We start from the raw sequence: 22021 nt of genomic DNA, 5'->3' as shown, positions 1-22021 counted from the left end.
GAGGATCTAAAGGACTTTGTGCGGTCCAAATGGAAGCTAAAGCTCTTCTCACATCAAACGAATGAAGGCTTTGGAAAGAAAGTCAGAAAATAAATTGATTGATTAATGTGGCAATTAGACACTACCTTTAGGAACTTTGGGTGAGGGCAGAAGTAAACTTTACTCTTATGGAAACCTGTATAAGGAAGCTCTAACACCAAGACTCTCAACTCACCTGCTCTCCTGGATGAAATTATTGCAACCACAAACACCACCTTCATACAGAGGTGGAGCAGGGAGCAAGTCTTGAGAATTTCAAAGAGTGGCCCCATTAATTTTAGCATCACCAGGGTCAGATCCTATGGGGAACAGGTATACCTGTGGGTATAATCAGCCTAACCCTTGTAGCAATCTGATAGTAATGCAGTTAGAAAAAATAAAGCCATTATCCACTGAAGGATAGAAAGCTGAAATAGCTGCCAAATATACTTTAATACAGCTAACTGTCAGACCTTGATGTTCTAGTGCGAAAGATAGCCCAATAAGTGGCTGATAGAAGTCTGCTATGCCAAGAGATGCTTCTGTTGATATCAGATTTAAAAGGGAAAACAAATTCATCTCATCAGTGCACCTGGACTTTCTACTGTTCAACAGTAATTACAGAACGTCCTTAGAGCAACCCCTTTCCAACAGTGTTAGTCATGAAGCATCCACTCTGTCAGCTGGAGGGTTTGCAGACTGGCCTAGACCAGACAGCCATGGTCCTGAGAAATTGCATCTGGATCCAAGAGGAGAGACAGAGGTCTGACTGACATGGTTAGTAAGGTCAAATACCAGCGCTTTCAAGGTCAAACCAGTGCTATAAGTATGAGGTACCATGGAAGAACATTAGGGAGTTCTTCCATGGTAGCAGGAAAGTGTCCATCAATGAGCCATGGCTGTGCCCTTCCCAGGAACAGAACTGACAGCACTTTCTTGGGGAGTCCCTCCACAGCTGAAAGATGGACTGGGACATGTCCAGACATAGTGCGTACTCACAATGATCAGAGAAAGCCCTTGCCCTGATGATCTTCCAACATGTTCTGGGCACCTGGAAGGTATGCAGTTCTGAAGTGAATGGAGCTGGCTATGCAGAACTCCCAGAGGAGAATCACCTCCTGATGCAGTTGCGATAAACACACTCCTCCCTTGCCTGTTTATGTGTCCCCAAGCATGGAGGAAATGGAATAGACTACTGAAAAACACAGGGGTACGAACAGATGATTATATTGCCCTTGACAAACTCAGGCTGGTGATCAAGAGGAATCTGCCATGCGAAGATGCAGAGGAGAGGGAATCACCTCCTGGAATTTCTGCTACTCTCTTTCTGCACATCTTGGGACCAAGGTATAAAGTATAAAGCTCAGATATTTGAGAATCTGCTGCCAGTTGAACTGCTTCCTTTTCAGCACTGGTGTATAGATTCCAAGCAATGAATTCAGGATCGCCCTGGAATCATTTAGTCTACTTTGTACCTTACCGTCTCTGTCTTTCCTGAAAAGAGGGAGGAACCTTCAGGGGTCTTGGGTAGCCTGCTGCACTTATGGAGGAAAATCTGAAGACTGTGGCCACAAACATCTTCTCATAGTTACGGCAGATGCCCTGGTTCGAGCTGCTGACTCAGCCACTTCCAAGCTGTCCTGGCCACCGGCTTGTCCTCCTCCTCCATCACATTAAACTCCTTCCTGCTCCTTTAAACTTCATCATGTTCTCCCAGAGAGTCGTCATAGCGACTTAGAAGAGCCTGTTAGTTAGCAATTCTAAATTGCAGCCCTCCCACTGAATAAAGCTTACAGCCGAACTAGTCTAGTCTCTTCAATTCCTTTCTCTTTGGGGTCAACACTTGGTGCCCCAGTTCATTAGCTGCTGCCACAATTGGAGTGTTCAAAATTCTTAGAAGGGACATATCTCCTTTCTGCCCATTTCGCTGTGGGATGGAGGGAAGAAAGGGTTTGCCAAAGTGTTTTGACTCACTCCAAAGTTGCTTTGTTAATCAGGAGTGCCACCCTGGAGGGCCCGCCAAAGCTAATATATCCATTAGCTTGTTGGATTTCTCACAGACCTCTTCTGCCTGAAAGCCCAGAACAGATGCTACCCTTTTAAGTGGCTCTTGTGAGCCCTGTAATCCCTTGGAAGTGGTGAATTGCTCACCATCTCTATAGCCTCTTCTCTTGATGAAGATGATGATGCATCAGGATGCTGAGGCAATGTCTGGTCAGTCTCTTGCGATGGAGGAGCTCTCGGCGCAACTTCCAGCTTCTTGGTACCAATCCCGGTACCAGGCATTGAGGAATGTTGCCTGCATGTTCTCAGTGAACCCTCGAGAAAACCAACAGAGGTAGGTGAGAGGAGATCCTAGCAGGATGGGGGATACCTTACATGGGGGATACCTTACCTCAGGAAGGCCACTGACAGCTGTGTATACCTCCAACATCATCAGTACTAGTATTGAGTCCTGAGCTTGACGCAAACTTCAGGATTCAACCTCGACTGACATGACACCAGTTAGAGTCTACAATCCCCCTTTTTAGATGAGGGATGCTTTGGGAAGAGTCTCCCATCAGAGCTTCTTCCAGAGTCCTTGCCTCTAGTTGGCCTTAGTACAGATGATCTTGCTCATTGTGGTACTGAGTCCTTGGAAGATGTGTCTCTTCATTGGTATCAGAGACAGAGAACAAGGTGCTGAAGACGTCACAAGCGGAGACTTCCGTATCAAGGCTGTCACACAAAGTCCAATCTGAACATGACAGCTGTAATAGAGGGCAAAACACTGACTCCATAAGAAGACACTTAAGCCTAGCTGCTCAATGTTTCTTAGAGCGAGGCTTGAACCCTTTACAAATGTGGCACTTGCCACTGATGTTGGATTCCCCCAAACATTTTAGACAGTTGGGGTGTGGGTTGCTAACCAACATCAAGTTGGAACACGACCAGCAGGAATTAAACCCAGGAGAGCAAAGCCTGGTTGCAGTCATGAATTTATAGCACTAAAGCATCAAATACTATCTGGTTACCCTAGTATTCTAATGTAGTTCAGCTAGAACAATGGACAGTGATCTGTCACTTAAACATATTCCCTACCAATAAGGTAAGACAGTAGGGACTAATAAATTATTTCACTTCCAGGCATGCAATTTCCTTGTCCAAGTACTGTTGTTTCTAGGGACTGTGTGAAATAGAAAATTGCATTCTCCAACCTCTTTCTCAGTTAAGGAGTTCTTCTAACCCTAACTTTGAGGTCAGTACAGAAGGAGAAAAAACTGAAAAAAAGGTCAGTTTGAGGCCAGTTGTCGTTTGGAGGGTTTTCAAATTTTTTTTGTTAAATGTTCGTGTGTCTCTAGCCAGTGTACAGTACTTTCTGTGAGAAGGGCAGTTACCTCAACAACAACAACAAAAACTTACGAATTGTCAACTGTTGCATACCAATCGTAGGTGTAAGAGTTTTAATTATAGTCCATTCTGGGTGTTGAACATTCTTTAACAAAGGTATGATTTGACTGTTATTCAGAATTCATATTGGTATACGGTGATTACAAATGTTTGCACTCACTACATCTACTTTAAGAATGTCCCTGAAGGTTCCAAGCTGGAGACAGATTCCTCAGTGTTTTAACTAATCACTTAGATATGCTAGTATAGTATTTAATGCCCCATACCATTCAACAGTTTGTCCATAAACTTAAAAGTTCAAGGAGTTGTCCAAAGAACATAGTAACAAAATGGCACAGTCCCTAAAGGGTAGCAACAACTGTCATAATTCATGCTATCAACATACTCAAATAGAAAGGGCCAAATTCTCTGCTGGTGTAAATGGGAAAACTCCAGTGTAATCAATGGAGCTGCACTCACCACCACCAGCAGAGAATTTGGAACCTAAAGGATTGTTTAGATCTTTATTCACTAAAACTTAACAATCTTTTCAGTTATTCATTATTTACCACTAGCTGATAACCTACTGTATGACATAAAATGAAAGGCTTACATTTATACATCTTTTACTCAAAGCAGTTCAATCAATCATTTGACACTTGATGTATACATAATTTGTTCTTCTCCCTACATTACAGTCATAGTATAGTAACTAAGTTGGTAACGCATATTACATTGAAAAACTAGGAATATCCATCACCCCTAGTAAAGTTTACAATCACAAATATTATTTATTTTTGGATACCCTTTCACAATACAAACAGGCAGGGTAAATTTTCAAAGTAGCATACAGGGTGCTAGCTTCATGACTTTCAATAATCATAGAATCATAGGACTGGAAGGGACCTCGAGAGGTCTTCTAGTCCAGTCCCCTGCAATAATCACCACAATCAGCTTCAACAATGGAATCATACAGGCAACCATACATGAGAAACCCATGGATCACTATACCTACCTTCATAGAGCCAGTAACCACCCTGAACACACCAAGAAATCGGTTATCTACAGCCAGGCACTCAGATACCACAGAATGTGCTCCGAGGAGGAAGTCCAGGATATACACCTCAACAAACTTAAAACCGCCTTCACCAAACAAGGACACTGTACCACAGAAGTAGATAGCATCATGGAATAGGCTAGCCAAATACCCCGAAAGAACCTGCTTCAAAAAAAGAAAAACCCTTCCAACTGTACACCCCATTCTCACTTTCCACATTGGAACTCATTCGGGATATCAGACTACAACGTCTACTCAATGGGGACCCCATCCTGAAAGAAATATCTTTCCTGACCCCCCCACCTTCTGGCCTTCAAACACCACCCCACACCCTCCAAGTCATCATCAGAAGCAAGCTCCCCACAGACCAGGACACACCAACCCAAAGCAGCACCAGACCCTGCCAGAACAACAGATGCAAAACCTGCAGACATATATATCTCTACTGCTACAGTGATCAACACCCTCCACAACACACCTTTCATATGCCTATCACAACATGTGGGATACCTCCTCCAGTGCACTAAAAACCCCAACCACTACTATGTGGGTGAAACCAGACAATCACTACGCTTTTGAATGAACTCACAGGAAAATGATAGAAGACAAAAGTACCACATCACTTCACAAAGCGATCATGCCACATCTGACTTATCAGTCCTCATCCTCAAAGGAAACCTGCACAACCATTTCAGAAGTTGAGCCTGGGAGCTTAAATTCATTACTCTGCTAGACATTAAAAATCATGGATTGAACAGACTCTGGATTTATGATTTATTACAACAATCTGTCACCCACTAACCCCATCTTTTTGTCCCATGTCTGCAGAGGTGTTAGCAGGCCCCTCTAGCTTGAGCGATCCCTTGCAATATGTGCTCACTACTTAAGCTAAACAATCTGTTCCACTTTGCATTTTGCTATGATGCTCAGCGTACCTTTCCCAGAGCTGAAGAAGAGCAATGTGTGGCTCAAAAACATCTCTCTCTCACCAACAGAAGTTGGTCCAATAAAAGATATTACCTCTTCCACCTTGTCTCTCTAATATCCTAGCACCAACACAGCTACCACTAGACTGCAATAACAGCAATGGGAGACGTATGGATAAATCATTATACACCTCCTGAACTCATTTTTTATTCTGATTCACACTTTTTTTTTTTAAATAAGTAAACAAAGCCACACATCAGGAAGTCATATCAACCAGGTTCTGCTGTGTTCTTGGACCTCTCCTTGACTCCTGTGCCTCAGGGAAATTCCCAATCCCTCTCTCTTCCCAATCCCTGTAACAAGAGAGTCACTCAACTTTTCCCCTGAGCACCTGCATAAGCAGAGGGGTAAACTGGAATTAACACCTTATTCTCCTGGACCAACTAGCGCACATACACTTTGTCAAATCCCTCTGTTGTTGAAACTATAACTAGTAAACAAAAGAAAAGTTTGCATTGTGTATTTTGATATTCTGCTAACATTGCCTAGCAAAGTCACAGGAACTGAGAAACGAATTCCTCTAGATCACATCGGAAAGCAAAATGGTATTGAATTGTGGAGTGTTTTTAGATATTAGTTGACTTAACTCATTTGTCTGGAGGAGCGAATAAGCTAGATGAGTCAGACAAATCTAATTCATTTATAAATCAAACAATATTGTTGTACTAATTTCTCATTATGGAAATACAATATGACTGTCTACTTTCAATACCATGACAGTGAATTATTTACTCTCTCATAGCAACTATCTTACTCTATCATTTTCATAGTCATTGTGGCTCAGAGGCAAGTTCTAATATTTATATATTGGCAGCCACTGGATGTCTTTCTGAGATGAAGAAAAATAAGGAGGTGACAATATCATAGTTTAAATGTACTTTTCAGTGAATAGTTCATCTGAGTTTGACCTCAAGTTGATTTCTGAATACACAGTTGTGTATGGGTTTAACAAAGAAGCCAATATTTTCATATAAATTTTCTAAGTGTATGCAAGGTTTATAATAGTTTACTGCAGAAAATTAAGATTAATGCTCCTAAGAAAAATGGAGTTGATTTTACCACCACATTGCTTTTTCAACATGAAAATTACTCACATCACCAAACAATATCACAAGTTCATAAACCACTTCTCCTTCCTACTCACTCAAAGACAAATACAAATGTGTAACTCTAAAAACATTTCAAAACACAATCAGTGAACAAAATTCCATTTACTACACTTTGTCTGAACAGTTATAATATTCTTGATCTCCTGGTAATCTGTAGAATTCCGTTTTAAATGATACTGTATTTAAATGTTTTAAATGATACTGTGTTCATCTGACATTGATTTAAAAAATCAATACTTTTTAAAAACTTGTTTAATGGAGGGTTGCACAAAATCCATTACGGTTCACTGTACGGTATGATAAAGTTCTCCAAAATATACATTGCAATTTACTTTTGGTCAGTGATCAGAACATCATGTTAAATTGCTATTCATTACAGAGGTCACATCTATACTTACTTTTTCCTACCGTTAGTAATTTCTCCTCTTACTTTATGGCTTGAATCATTTCCTTTGGTTTACCAAACCCACATAACCACCACCCAAGTTCAGTACAAATAAGTAAATAATTTTGTTAAGTCTGTAAATAAATCCTTGCAGTACTGATTTCATTAGCATCTTTCTACATACTAAAAGGTATGATTATAGGAAAGCTGAAGCCTGATATAGTAGCAAATTTATGATACAAGGAGTGGAGGCAAACTCTATATTCATATTGCCTAACATTTTCCATTATAACTATGTTTTGACTTTTTCTTTTTAAGAGCTCTACCATCACCAGAGTTTGCAGCAGGAACTTGAAATTTGGTCGGATGATGACCCTGGGGTCAGAAAGGAGACTTTTGTTATCCCCCTTAAAGCCTTTCAGATTTAATTGTGCTATAAAAACTGTCAAATATCACCATTTCTTGTCTGTATTTTGTTCTGTGAACCTTGCTGGAGCCATAATACTAAAGTTCCTGAATGTTCAAATATCCTACAATTGCACAAAATACAATTTATTTTTTCTCTTTTTAAAATAACCTATATATATAAAAACTATGTTAAAAGAAAGTTGAGACTGGAAAGTCAAGCACCCAAAACTCAGGAAATACCAGAATCAAGACCACCCAGGAACACTAGTTCTGGCCCTCCATGTGTAGGGCTGGTTGGAAATTTTCCTATAGAACATTTTTCCTCTGAAAACCACTGATTCATCGAAAGCATGGCATCTTGAGGAAGTGTGTTGCCTTTTAATAAAAATTCATTTAGAAACTAAAAAAAAAAATTTAAAAAGCATTTCATAAGGTCAATACATCCCATTTCAACTTTTTTGAAATGGTTTGATTTTCCATTTTGAAATTACTTTTTCAGTTTATTTCATATTATAAAATGAAGAAAGTCAAAATCAGAAAGAAATGTTTAGATTTTGTCAAAACAAAATGTCTTGATCAACTTTTTCCTAATTTTAGCTTCTAGAAAGTTTCAAAGACTTTTATTCTGGAAGAAAACCAAAGAAAACTCAAATTTGTGACACTCTCCCCAAAGCAAAAAAAATCCAGTTCACATACACCTCTACTTACTTATAATGCACTGAGAGTTTTCAGTCATATAATCATGTCTTTTTCCCCCCACCGGAACCTTGCTTCATTTACTCTATTAGAATGAGCATATGGAGGGCTGGCCTGTAGTAGTTAGGAATTCACATATTAACATCAGCACTTGAATTGCACCTGGAAGCAAAGAGATGGCCACTGCAAACTTTGAAGCACTGGAGTAACATGCTCTACACATGGCTAACATCTCCAAGCAAGCGACATTGCGGTCTGTAGCTTTTAAGTGGTCTTCCAAGGGTAGTGCAATTGATAGTAAACAAATCTAGACAAAGGGAATAGTTAATAGATGCAAGATTTACGTGCCAAATGGTTGCCGTTTTCAAGTCAAGATGAAAGCACAGATGAAAAAATATTGTTGTTGGCAATTAAAACTACCTTGGATTCCAGGAGAAACTATAGCATTTTTGGCAAAGGGCAAGCATGCTCCAAAGCAACCATTTTCTCTGCCAACCAGTTGGAAGAGCTATAAAGATTCTGAAGAAGAAAAAAATGTCTTCAACTAGAGAACCAATCACAACATTACTTTTTTAATATGTTGTCGCAATCAGTGGGGCTTGGAACTAGATTACCTCCACCAGGACTCTCACCTCCAGCATATCTGTTACAATGAATCATAGAAACCATTGTATTGATAGACACTGACAGCAAATGCTCAAAATCCAGTAGGACGCTAACCTTAAACAAATCCTGAAACTGACTTGAGTACAACAAGTTGACATATAATGTAGACAGTATTTTTAACTGACAAAGAGGGAAGGAGACTTGATTCACAACTAACATAGGTTTACTAAACTCACTGATTAGTATATTGTGTCCATATATGCAATTATCAATGTACCATTAATAAGAAACGTATCAATGGGAAAATAAAATATATAGTTGCTCAGCGCAATCTTTACAAAATGAGAGCAGCTTTAACACTAGGGTTTCAGCCATGAATATGGTGTAACAAATGATCATGCAACAAGTAACACTAAGGTCTTGTTTAGGTGATTATATGTGCTGTTTAGAAGGAAATAAAAGGGATGTTGAGCAAAATACTTATGAAATACAATGGACTAAAAATGACTGCCTTTTTTAAAATGATTGCTATTTCGATATCTGTACATTAACTATTTCAAAATTTCAATTATACAGGTGAAAATATCATTAGCGAGTGAGCACTCTATTGGGTGCATATATGAATAAGAGGCAGAAGAGAAAAACATTACAAATTTTAGTGTATTCAGTGCACAGAAGACAAGATTGTTGATCATTTAGTTTACTACTAAAACTCAGGAAGGAAAGAAGGAAGGAAGCTGAACATGAATTTAAGTACGCAATGTAAGTAAATGAAAACTGAAATTCAAAAGTGACAAAGAAGAAGGTATTTTTGCATAAGGAAGAATGGAAAGATACAGTGAGAGGGTGGAGGGAAAGTTGGGTTTGGAATGTGCTCAATGCCCTGCAGAATCATTACTTGTATTACCGCAGTGACCAAAGGCTATGACCATGGTTTGGCTCTGCTGTGCTGGGTACTGTAAAAATACAGGGTTTTTAAAAAGTAAGAGAGCCCCTGTTCAAAGAGTTTAAATTCTAAGGACCTGATCCCGCAAACACTTATTCATGTGCTTAACTCTACTACTGAGAGTTGTTGTTTTGATTTCAATAAGATTACTCAAGGTAGTATAGTTAAATACATGTGTAAAGGTTTGCAGGATTGGGGCTTAAGTTAACACAAGGTACAAGAAGTTATGTGGTAGCCAAGATGTATAGTGGCGGGGGGCGAGGAACGGGGGGGACACAGCCATCTCAGAACAGGACTGGCAAGTGAGTCAGCAAAGATTTTTCTGTTCAGTTTTGGTCCAAAAGAAGTGTGATAATCTTACAAGGAGAATGGCAATCTCAGAGGTGAAAACTAGAAATAAAGTTGTCACCAAGACTATGCTGAGAAATGCTGCTAGAGGGGCGAAAAGACTGCTGTCTCCAGAACACTGCTGAATAAGGGGAGGTTGGAAACAAAATACTGTAACTGGCAACTGAGAAAAGGTTAAGTGAATATGTATTTTACAGAGAAAGAGAGAGAGATTTTTGATACCGGCAATGGTCCAGTAGAAATAGATTGGCAACGGTGGTGAGCAAAAAACAAAGCTATGAGACATAGCATCAGAATCACTTTTTAAAAAGTGAATGGTCTCCCTTCCTTTTCCTTTCAGCTCTATATTTAATATAGCTATACTACCATAAGTTTGTGGTCTTTGACAAACCTATTAGAGATTAATATCCAAAATTAACAATACCTTAATTGGAATAAGAAATTAGCAAAATATATAACCTATGACATACTTTGCTACAAGTAGAGCTCAGTCTTACAACTAGCCTAGCTATGAATTTACATAAACCCTGAGATTTGGGAACCAAAAAGAGACTGTCTTGCACTTGTAGAATGTAAAAAAAAAAAAAAAAAATTAAGGGAAAAACTTGACTGCCAGATGAAGCAGACAACAGCAACACACGGCTCTTTTCTGTTCAATTATTTCAGTCAGTTTTGACTAGTAGCTAGTCACTGAACTCGACTGAACAAACTGGTATTCTTTTTAAAGGAACTGTGTTAGTCTTGTGGTTCTACTGTCATTGCACAGAGCAGGAAGGTAGAGCGTCTAATTACGGGCCACTAAAGAAATTGTTTATTAGGAAGGCAAAGCTCGCCTTTTCAATTTAAAAGAAAGGAGAAAAATTAGAGAATAAAACAAGAGTTAATACACCACACTAACTTCCTGTTCAGAATACTGTCATTTATTCTCTCTTGTGCACATGCTCAGGTAGAGTTGTGCACACTGACAGAGCAAAAATATCACACCAAATAGCTGTAGTTTTGGAAAGACAACCCAATTTAAATCAAGGTTTAAAAACCACCCAGAACACCCCCCAATGTCAACTAGCTCCTGAAACTTTTTAATTCAGTGTTAAAGTTCCTTTAAAAAAAAAATCTAGCAATACAGTCTTAAAAAGCATCCTTTTTTATATAATAATAAAGGAACTCATGGCATGTAAGAGATTTTTAATATCTGGCTTTTGTCATTTTTGCAATCTTATCAAGCAAGCGCAAAAGGGTATTGGCCACAGCACAAGTTCCACTCACATACTGCCCTCAAGTCAAGCATGAAATACTCACTATTTACCAGAGCCAGATACAAGATTTATTCTTTCAAATTAGTACAGCTATACATGCTGGACCAGACACTTGAAGTCGTCCAGAAGAGTTGACTAAGGCCATGTCTACACTAGTACTTATGTCAGCAAAACTTTTGTCGCTCAGGATTGAGGGAAAAAAACACCCCTCTAAGTGACATGAGTTTCACCAGCATAAGTAATAGTGTGCACAGTGGTATGTCAGCGGGAGAGCTTCTCCCGCTAACATAGCTACTGCCGCTTGTTAGAGGCGATTTAATTATGTTGACAGGAGAGCTCTCTCTCATTGGCATAGAGTGACTACACAAGAGATCTTACAGCAGTACAGCTGTGCTGCTGTAAGCTCTCTAGCGTAGACATAGCCTATATCAGACGTCATAAAAGCCTAAGGGAAATGGTCAGCTTATTAGACTCTACAAAATCATCCAAAGTTTACAGTTCAATTTCATTCCAGTTCAACAAATGAAACTTCAGGGATAGTGCCCAGAGGGGAAGACCTAGAGATAATTTTCTCAGGTATCCAGAAAAACTCTTCAGCAGGCATGTCAATATCAATCAGATTCCATCTGTAATAATACCTCAGTCAATAAGTCTCACTCTTGACCATATACTTAAAGAGCACCTCCAGTCTTTCTTCCAGCACCAGTAAGTTTTTCCTTTTAAAGCCCATTGTTGAAAACTGAGATTTTGATACTCCAAATCCTTGTGATCCATGCTGAAGAGGAACCCTGAGGACCTGCTCCAGAACCAGCATATTACTCATAAAATAAACAAATGAGGACCAACCCACAGAGAGTTTTACAATCTCTGCGAACAATTCCTTCAGCTGCAACTGAGAAGGATATTCAGTTCCATCACTGCAATGGTTAGACATACTAACCTAGGAGTAAGGAACATACCAAAAAAGAAAGCCTGTTCTGACAGCAAACCACTTCCACCAACCACCTCAGTTTCTCCAACTTAAAGTGGATAATTATATTTCCCTTCCTTTGTAAAGCAGTTTGAGAGGTATGAATGAAAGGCACTATTCTAGTATTTTTAGCTAACCATGGTTGGAAAGGAAATTAAACTGAATATTCTAGAGGGCACTGAGCACTGGTCTCAGAATGGGACTAAACAGCCAGTGCTTCAAAAAGTCTTTGAGCGCTAGGACAGTTGCAGCCTGTGCCATGCTACAGGAAATCCAGTCAATCTGATATTCTTAGAGAAGGCTCATTATCCCCCTTCTCATTTGACATCCAGATGTAAAGGGACATGTTCTCATCTTAAATCTGCATGGAAGTGAATGTTCTTTCATGTTATATTAGCAGTACTCAGTTTTACAGATTAAGAGTTTTATTAACTACTTTACAACTTTCATCTTTAGTTTTTTCTGTCAGTCACAAAATTATTTTATTCCTAAAACTGCCATCTGCTGCAATGAGAAATATTTGAGCTACAGAAAAAAATAATCAATGTGAGTACACAGTATATACCTATGCCAACATTTCAGGATCATCTTCCTGAAAGAGCATGTGAAATGTGTCCCATAATTTTTTCAGGAGGTTGGTTTCTGAATTTAAAACTTAGAAAAGTTTCTGAACTGGCACCAGTCCATACTCCAAATATGTGAATTGTGGTACTATCTTCCTGAGCAGAAAGATTATCCACTACACCCATATGTGCTACAATACAATACAATAGACAAGACCTAACTTTTTGAAGTAGGGGTCTTTGTTCTTTATTCAGTCTTTACTCTGCATTACTTAGCTTTTATCAGTTTAAACTCATCCACTCTGGCGGCTACCCTGATAAGAGGCCTTTCGCAGGGGAGAGAGAATTAATTCTACGTTCACTCAAGGAAGTGCTTGGCTCCAGAAAGTGGGTTTTTTTAATGTCTCTATGATTTATTAAATAAATAAAAGAGGAGAGAAAAGAGTGTTTTAAGAGCTCTTAAATCTTGTATGTGGTGATTTCCATCTTCTCCTACAAGTGACTCAGATCAAGGACTTGAGGACATCTTCCTTATCCCTCATAGTCTGAAAAATTAGGGGCTTCTAATATGTAACAAACAGTATGCAGAATCCACTCTGTGGACTATTTCCTTCAGGAACCAAAACAAAACCCTCTCTGCCCAATGTCCGAGCACTGGTTCCTGTCATATTTGTTTGTTCCTACCGTACAACAACTAAGTCAGGGCAGACCAGGGTGAATAAAAATCAGTGATTTTTTTTTATCAGATTATTTTTTTTGACAAAATGCTTTTTTAGGGAAAAACCTGTCTAAAGATAGTTTTAATTAAGCTACATTACAGCTCAAAGTTCTCTCATCATGGAATAGGGATTATAAATTATAGTTCTATAGTATGAGACAATATATTCATGTAATGTTTAAGAAAAGTTTTGTAAATGAGTTCCAATAGTTCATGGATTAGGGATGCAGTCTGATTGGGTTCCAGGAACTTCTGTAAAGATTAGTTAGATAAATCTTTCTATCTACCCAATGGGACTCAGTGCTCAGTCTAGAAGATACCATCAGAGATGCTTAGTTTTGCAGTTCTCAAACATGCTTGTTAATAGAAAAAATGTTTTTAAAATAAAATAACTATATAGAGGTGACAAATAACAGACTTCAACCATATTGTCCCTCTGCAAATCTGTGTACACAGAGTCAATCCCTTATCTCTCTCTAAAAGTGCAAAGTTTCAAAAAGTTCAATGAATAGAAGATTGTTGGGGGCGGAACCGATCTGGACAAGCAGAAGTCTAGAGATAAATGTGAGAAGGGAGGGACAAGCAGTAGAAACAAAAGTGAAACTGTTTGGGCAGCATATTCCAGAAGTCTAGAGGTCTTTCTGAGTGTAGACTTCATTGATTTGAGATCTTCCATACCAGAAAACCTATAATGGCAGCAGGCCGTAAAAGAGACCCAGTTTGGGAATAAGAACCTTTCAAGAAATACTGTCTGTGTTTGTTGATGATGTTTTAAGTGAACTGGTGGAAGTCACTTAAGCAGTTGGATTCAGAGACTGTTGAAGTGATAATCTCACTTTTAACAGCAGTAGCTTCTTCTGCCGGCGTAGAAAGAATATTTTCTTCCTTTGGACTAATTCATTCCAAACTGAGAAATCGTTTGGGACCTGAAAAAGCAGGAAAGCTTGTTTTTCCTTTCCAGATTATGAACAAACAGGAAAATGAAGCTGAAGATGACTGAGTTAGCTGCAGAAGCCAATATTTTAAATTTCTCATGTTGACCTGGCTGACATAGTCGATTTAATTTTTGTGGGTTTTTTTTTTAATATTTTATTTTAACAAAAACAAACCTGATTTTAAAAAAACTCAAATATTTAACTAAATTCAAAAATTCATATGCTTGTTTTGTTAAAATATTATATGTTTGCTGTTGAAGAAAAAAAATCCAGAATACATAACATTGTTTTAGACATTTAAATTGTTTTATTTAACTGTCTGGTGATGTTCTCCTCCTAATACAGCATCGCAAGAAAATCCTCCAAATATTGATGCTTAACCTGTTGAATTGGAGATAGTTCACCTCCCAATGACTTCATAAATATCTGCTTCAATTATCTTTGGTAAATGAAATAACCAAATAATCATTCATTTTCTGATATAGCTGTGAAGCTAATCTGAAAAGATTTCAAAACAAATCACTTAAAAAATGGATAGTGTGTACCTTCTAAAAATGAAACCTACATCTATCTCTGACTTGTGAAGAATATGTATTAAGATTATAACAACCAACAAGAATGCACTTTTATGAAGAAATCCATGGTTAAATCGAGTCTTCCTGACTAGTGATTTAAATCATGATTTAAATCAAATCCACCCTGGAGCAGACATGAGAGGCAACTGGTTGTGGTCACACAACATCTTGCATTTCCCCTAGCTACTTCATCGGTCACCCTGCTCTGCCTCATTGCATGTTAATGGTGGATCAAGAAATCCTACGGGCAAACAATTCCCAAAATGACTTCTACCAAAGGAGACTTACTGTTGCTTTCAAGGGGCCTGATCCAAGGTCATTAGAGCAGGGGTTCTCACAACAAACTTTTTCGTGGCCTCAGGGTGCAGCCACCAACTCTTGCTGGTGGCTACACTGACACTTTTTCCTAAAATACTTACTTAATTTTAGGAAAAACAAATAAATATGCACATATACATGTCCAAATCATGGTAATTTATTTATGTAGGGTTTTTTTTGTTTTTTTGCAGACTCAATAATAAAAGTAATATACAGTTGTGTCTGTTCCTTACTGGACCTAAACAGAATAGGAACACAAATAAGATGCTCTGCATGTTTTGCTTTTTTTGGTTGTTTTTTTTTTTTTTAAAAGACGTGCTAGCTAGTAAATCTGCTACTGTGAAAAGTGATATTTGTATATTTGTTAATATCAATTTTCACAGCAGACTTACTCAGCCCCAGCAAGCTGGGGGACAAATTAAGCCCTAGATGGGGAGGAGGGAGGGAGGGAGGCAGGCAGGACGGGCCAGGGGCGATGGGAGGGTGAGCCAGGGTTGGAGTCTGAAGCCCTGCAGCTGGGGGATGGAGTCCACCGCCACACGGCCAGAGCCTGCCGCCCACCAACTCAGGGCCGAAGTCCAAGCCCCACCACCCCCACGAACGTGGGGAACTCACACTGGTTGCCTGCTCCTACATGTTTGTGGTTCCAGAAAACAGCAAGGACCAGCTCCTGCTGGTGGCCCTGGGGAAGGATGGCTGCTTTGCCCTTCCCCACTCATCACCCAGGAGGCTGCGGTCACAAGAAAAGCCCCTGGTGGATGCATTTGAGAAACATGGCATTGGAGTCAGTAGAAGTATTTCCACTCACTTCAATGAGCTTTGAATAAGGCACTAGGTCTTTCTTCCCAAGCAGGGAACTACACGTAGCCTTGATACTCAAGCTATCAAGAAAAAAAATAGTAAAATCATTCAAGTGGATCACATTACACTGTATTTCTACGTAAGGATGAGGCGGATGAACAAGCGCTAAGTTGTTCTTGGAAATTCACCTTCTTTCCACTCTGAAATTCAAATAAATGACTCATGGCACTCTTGATACCTTGAGACAGGGAAAATTAGGATTCCTACCAAGCCATCTTTACAAATCGTTGTTTTCAGATCTCCCTCTTAAAATAAATCAACAGGGCCCACAGCCATCAAAGCCTATGGTAGACCTCTCGCATTTGTCCAAAGAGCTACCGAGTCTCATATCACCCGTCAGGGTTCCTTCCCACTCTGAACTCTAGGATACAGATGTGGGGACCTGCATGAAAGACCCCCTAAGCTTATTCTTACTAGCTTAGGTTAAAAACTTCCCCAAGGTACAAACTTTGCCTTGTCCTTGAACAGTATGCTGCCACCACCAAGCGTTTTAAACAAAGAACAGGGAAAGAGCGCACTTGGAGATGTCTTCCACCAAAATATCCCCCCAAGCCCTACACCCCCTTTCCTGGGGAAGGCTTGATAAGAATCCTCACCAATTGGTACAGGTGAACACAGACCCCCTTGGATTTTAAGAACAATGAAAAATCAATCAGGTTCTTAAAAGAAGAATTTTAATTAAAGAAAAGGTAAAAGAATCACCTCTGTAAAATCAGGATGGAAAATACTTTACAGGGTATTCAGATTCAAAACACAGAGGATCCCCCTCTGGGCAAAACCTTAAAGTTACAGAAAATAGGAATAAACCTCCCTCTTTAACACAGGGAAAACTCACATAAAACAAAAGAAACTAATCCGCCTTGCCTGGCTTACCTATACTGGTTGCAATATTGGAGACTTAGATTAGGATGGGTTGGAGAAGATGGATTTTTGTCTGGCCTCTCTCAGTCCCAAGCAAGAACAACCACGTAAAACAAAGAGCACAAACAAAACCTTCCCCCACCAACCTAGATTTGAAAGTATCTTGTCCCCTTATTGGTCCTTTGGGTCAGATGCCAGCCAGGTTAGCTGAGCTTCTTTACCCTTTACAGGTTACAGGATGTTACCTCTGGCCAGGAGGGATTTTATAGCACTGTATACAGAAAGGTGGTTTCCCTTCCCTTTATATTTATGACAACCCCTAATTCCTGATCCCTAGTTCAAAGATGAACTGCAAATCAAATAGCTATTTTGATTTTGTCCTTTAAGGCTTCTTTATGATATGAAGACTTCTTCATTCATTTTTTAATATAAAGAACAAGACGAAATTAAAAGTAGCAGGTTCTGATCTCTGCTTCTGTGTGTCAGCAAGATCTTTGGAGCGAAAAAGATCAGGGATGTTGTGTCAGACTAAAACTCAAGACATTAAAGTTGGAAAGAGTCATTATACCCCAAGCAAGAGCAATTTCATGATCTAACCACCATGAACATTAGAGTCCAAACTAGACCACTTCCCCAGTATTGCTTTCCATGGTTTGCAGTATAACCACCTATGGTTATGCCAGTGAAAGGAATGACTAAACATTATTCAGATTTCACTATGTTAGGAACTATAAAAAAACTATGATATCAAATGAAGTGAAAAATCAGAGTTCTTGGCTTCACAGTCCGGTATTTTCAACATCCTTCAGTAACGCCCTTCTGACCTCCCTTAAATGTTTTAAAAACTTTTGTCCTGAAAACAAATGAAAAAATTACTCTATTTATTATTCCAGGTGGAAAGCAACCATGAGTTATCTGATACCACCTCTGCTAGTACAATCTTATTCCTAAGAATGAAATGCTCTAGCTAAGTATAACTTTGGAAGAGGTTTCTGACTAGATAAGGGATACATATTAACTTTATACTTGTGCCCAGTGGAAAAGAGAGAACTAGATTACAAGACACGAATTCTGTAAAGTTTGCTAGCTAAAGTTTAATGTCGCCTCTTAGGAAATCACCTACATTCTATGTGGTTAGCTAGGATTAAAATCGGATAAACACTTTTTGGGGTTTAAAAAGCAAGCTTCTTCCACAGTCTTTGTATTCTTGTTGAGTGTGCAACCACCAGTCTGAAGCATATTCTTAATGCTAATTTGGCTTTCGCAGTGGAAAAAACAGACCATATATGATGTCATTAGCAATGTAGTAAAAACAAAACAGAGATGTTAAAAAAAAAAAAAAAAAGCCGTAAAAAGTAACATGTCAAAATACAGCGAAGAATGGCATCTGAAATGTGAAGTTGTCACAGCTACCAAACAGTATCCTGAATCTAACACATTTTCTAACTCAGGTAAACAATATTTTAGTCATCACATTGCGATTCATTGTTTTCACTGTAGATGTCAGTCGCAAATTTCCTTAATTAAACCATGTACAACTGCTCTATTTACTTGCTGGTGTCAGTATTTTTTTTGTTATGATTGCAATAACATATCCAGTCTCTCTCCTGCTGAGAAATTTTCCTCTGAGCTAAAACCTGGCACAAATACTGAATGCAACAATGCTTTATTTTTTTCCTTCCCAACTTGTAATAGCAGTACAGTTTTCAGTGTGCAGACTAGTTCAAAGGTACCCTTTGCTACCACTTATCTGAACATTATCAAAAAATATTGGTAAAGGTGCATGCAGTGAACTGTACCTCATACTCGCCACATTCAGAAGGTGTATCCTTGTGTATAGCCATCTGATACTTGGCAAATAAAGTAGCTGACTGGCTGAAGGATGATTTGAACTGTGGGTCTTCAAAGGAGACAGGTACTAACCTCACCTTCAGAGCAAGGAAAATACAAGCAAAATATTTAAATGCATCTTATCAGATTATATGCTCCTGAAGGTAAGGCTAGTGGAAGATCTCCTCAAAGCAATTTCAAAGCCGCAGCCATTAGCATCATATCTTAAATGGGGTAAGGCAAGTATACCCCATAACCTGAAAGGAGTGTGATATTAAAGTATTACAGATATTTTAAATTAGATTTTATATAAGGCTGTCATACTGCAAGTACTAATTTATTCTGCCCTCTTATCCTTGGGTAATACAAACAGAACAAAATAACAGACATTTTATTTTGACTGCATAGTTCAGAGTGTGTTTGAAAGTCTTCTTTTCAGAGGCACATCCCTAATACTTGCTGCCTAAGTTCCCCTCCCACCCCTGCCCCAGTTTTTGCTTTGCTTCACAGAGAAATAATATACCAGGCAAGTTTAACTATTACATGAGGTCCATTCATTGTGTGAAATAGTGACAACATGTAATTTAGCTAGAATGTATTGTTTTCTTTTAAACTGTTTTAAACTGTAAGTAGCAAAGAGCTTTATACGAACTCCAGTAAAAGCTCAACAGGCAATTTTTGCATGTGATAATTATTGCACACACATTTTGGTTCATATTATGCTTGCCTTCCTCATGTAAAGACTCACATCTAAGTCAATGAAACTCTACTTCAGGATTTACCCCTCTGAAATGCTGAATATGTATATGGTGGTCCTCATATTAGTATCTAAGTGCCTCCAATGGTCCACCTCTCCTACTCCCCTATGGCTTTCCTGTATAGTTCTTCCAAATGTTCTGAATCATGCCCATGATTTCTTCATTTTTTTGTCTGCAATAAAGTTTAAATATTTGTGGCACCTACAGTAAGATACCAAAAAACAGCTTGCACTTCCAGGATGTTGGTTTGGTTTAATTCACTATTCCCTTGATTTTACATGCTTCCATTAGAGTTACATGTATATAATGGATATAAAGTCCACATTTGTTTCTCACAGAATCCATCCAAGACCTATGAAATGGAGGGGAAGTTGAGGTTTTGCATAAAATTATACTTGGCCTTCTGACCTGACTTATGGTTGGTTTATCAGGTGGGTCCTTGTGAATAGCCATCTGGTAACGTTTATAGACCTGGTAAGATTCCTGAAATGTGGCTTTGAACTGGCAACTTGGTGGAGATGATCTCACTACCCTCACCTTCAGAAGAAGTTAAAGACAGATTCATTATTGCAATATCACATAATTACATACATAAATAAAAGCTGATGAAAGATATCACAATCAGAGAAATTCTGACTTTCAGCAAAACAGATCACACTTAAAAGTCTAATTAATAAATCAGGCTTCAACCTTTCAATTTTTTTCAGGTGTGTGTTAGCTAAAAAATTCTACCATGTAACAGATAAATAAAGAAGGTTTTCTTTTATTCTCAGTGCATGAAACTTGAGTTTTTCTAAGTATTAATTTTAAGGTAATTAAGCCCTTATATTAGAAATATACAAATATTGTTCAAAAAAACTAATAAGCCAATGAGTGAAATGCAAGACACTAACTGATCTCCATAATTTAAAAATGTGTTTTTACTGCAATCTCACATCATGCTGAAAAAATGCTAGATGCACTTAAGTCTTGGAAGTCTGAACTCTATACATTTTGGAGGAAGTTCACTACTGTGGTGATGACAGGAGAACAGTTAGACCTTTTCCTAATTAAAAGGAAAAGAAGAGAGGAATCATACAATCACAGAAATCATAAAAATGTAGGACTGGAAGGGACCTGGACAGGTCCTCTAGTCTAGTTCTCTACACCAAAGCAGGATTAAATATTATCTAGACCATGGGTTCTCAACCATTTTTCTTTCTGAGGCCAACCCATAGCCCAGTTGTGCTACAACAACTGTTTTTCTACATATAAAAGCCAGGGCTGATGTTATGGGGTAACAAGCAGGGCAATTGCTCGGGCTTCAGCTTTCCACCCTGGGCCCCAGCAAGTCTAACACTAGCCTTGCTTGATGGACCACCTGAAACCTGCTCGCAGCCCAGCCCACCTCCCCTCCCCCCCGAGAACCGCTGACCTAGACCACCCCAATTAGTGTTTGCCTAACCTTTTCTTAAAAGCTTCCAATGATGGAAATTCCACATCCTCCCTAGGTAATTTGTTCCTGTGCTTACTACCCTTACAGTTAAGAAGGTTTCCTAATATCTAACCGAAATCTCCCTTGCTGCAATTTAAGCCCATTACTTCTTGTCCTGTCCTGTCCTCATTTTGTTGCTCTCCTCTGGACTTTGTCCAATTTGTCCACATTTTTCCCCAACTGTGGTTCCCAGAACTGGACACAGTACTATAGCTGAGGCCTTATCAGTGCTGAGTGGAAGAATTACTTCTCTTATCTTACTTCGAAACATGCCTGCAAAAACATCCCAGAATGATATTCGCTTTTTTTGCAACAGTATTACATTGTTAACTCATATTTAGTTTGTGGTCCCCATTATAACCCCAGCTCCTTTTCTCCAGTACTCTTTCCTAGGTAATCATTTCTCATTTTCTGTTCCCATTTCCTACCTGTTAGTTGCCTCAGGAATCGTAATTTACTATAGAGTTACAACAGCAGGCATCCGCATGACCAATGAAAAGTAATAACTGGAAATTTTAGTTTATAGTGAAAATGGTTGCTTCCTAGATTAAAAAAAGTAATATCATATAGACAACCTCATCTTCATCCCGTATCTTCAGACATATTTAAGGCTGTATTCAATATCAAGGACAGCTTGGAAACAATATAATTTCCAGTTCTGGGGAGGTTCTGCTGTTGCCTATAAAATCCACCATGACCCATGAAAACTCATGGAATCACTCTTCGACAGTTGTGCTGACTCCCTCCTGCAAATCCTCCTAAACTCTTGGCCCCCTTCCAAAAGCCTGGTATCTTCTGGTCAACTATCCCTCCTTCCTTCTTAATACATAAGTTCTCTCCTACTCTCCTGTAACTTAACTGTACCAGAAAACCTGGAAGAATGAGCCAGGCCTGTGGGGTTTTTCTTTATTTTTTTATTATTATTATTATTTAGGCTGTACAAATCAAGCCATTATTTTCCACCACTGGTGAT

At 38.8% G+C, this 22021-nt stretch overlaps 1 protein-coding gene across 8 annotated transcripts in view; it reads right to left on the bottom strand.

Annotated features, from left to right (window-relative positions):
• ATE1 (arginyltransferase 1) overlaps nucleotides 1-22021 on the bottom strand; it is a 181861-nt gene that overhangs the window by 138572 nt on the left and 21268 nt on the right. For 2 of the 8 annotated variants that reach the window (XM_084633129.1, XM_084633130.1), the window contains exons 7-8: nucleotides 18786-18914; nucleotides 2170-2337 (exon numbers count right to left, since the gene is read on the bottom strand). The exons of 2 other annotated variants lie outside the window; for them this stretch is intronic. In XM_084633129.1, the coding sequence (XP_084489255.1) occupies nucleotides 2170-2337; nucleotides 18786-18914 (297 nt within the window). Of the gene's footprint in view, nucleotides 1-2169; nucleotides 2338-18785; nucleotides 18915-19982; nucleotides 20112-22021 lie in introns of all 8 variants that reach the window. 4 more of the 8 variants (XM_084633132.1, XM_084633135.1, XM_084633131.1 and 1 more) reach the window with 2 other exon arrangements.

This window comes from Lepidochelys olivacea, assembly GCF_965140295.1.
Source record: "Lepidochelys olivacea isolate rLepOli2 genome assembly, chromosome: 7".
NCBI lineage: Eukaryota > Metazoa > Chordata > Testudines > Cheloniidae > Lepidochelys > Lepidochelys olivacea.
This window is presented reverse-complemented; position numbering and strand designations above follow the sequence as displayed.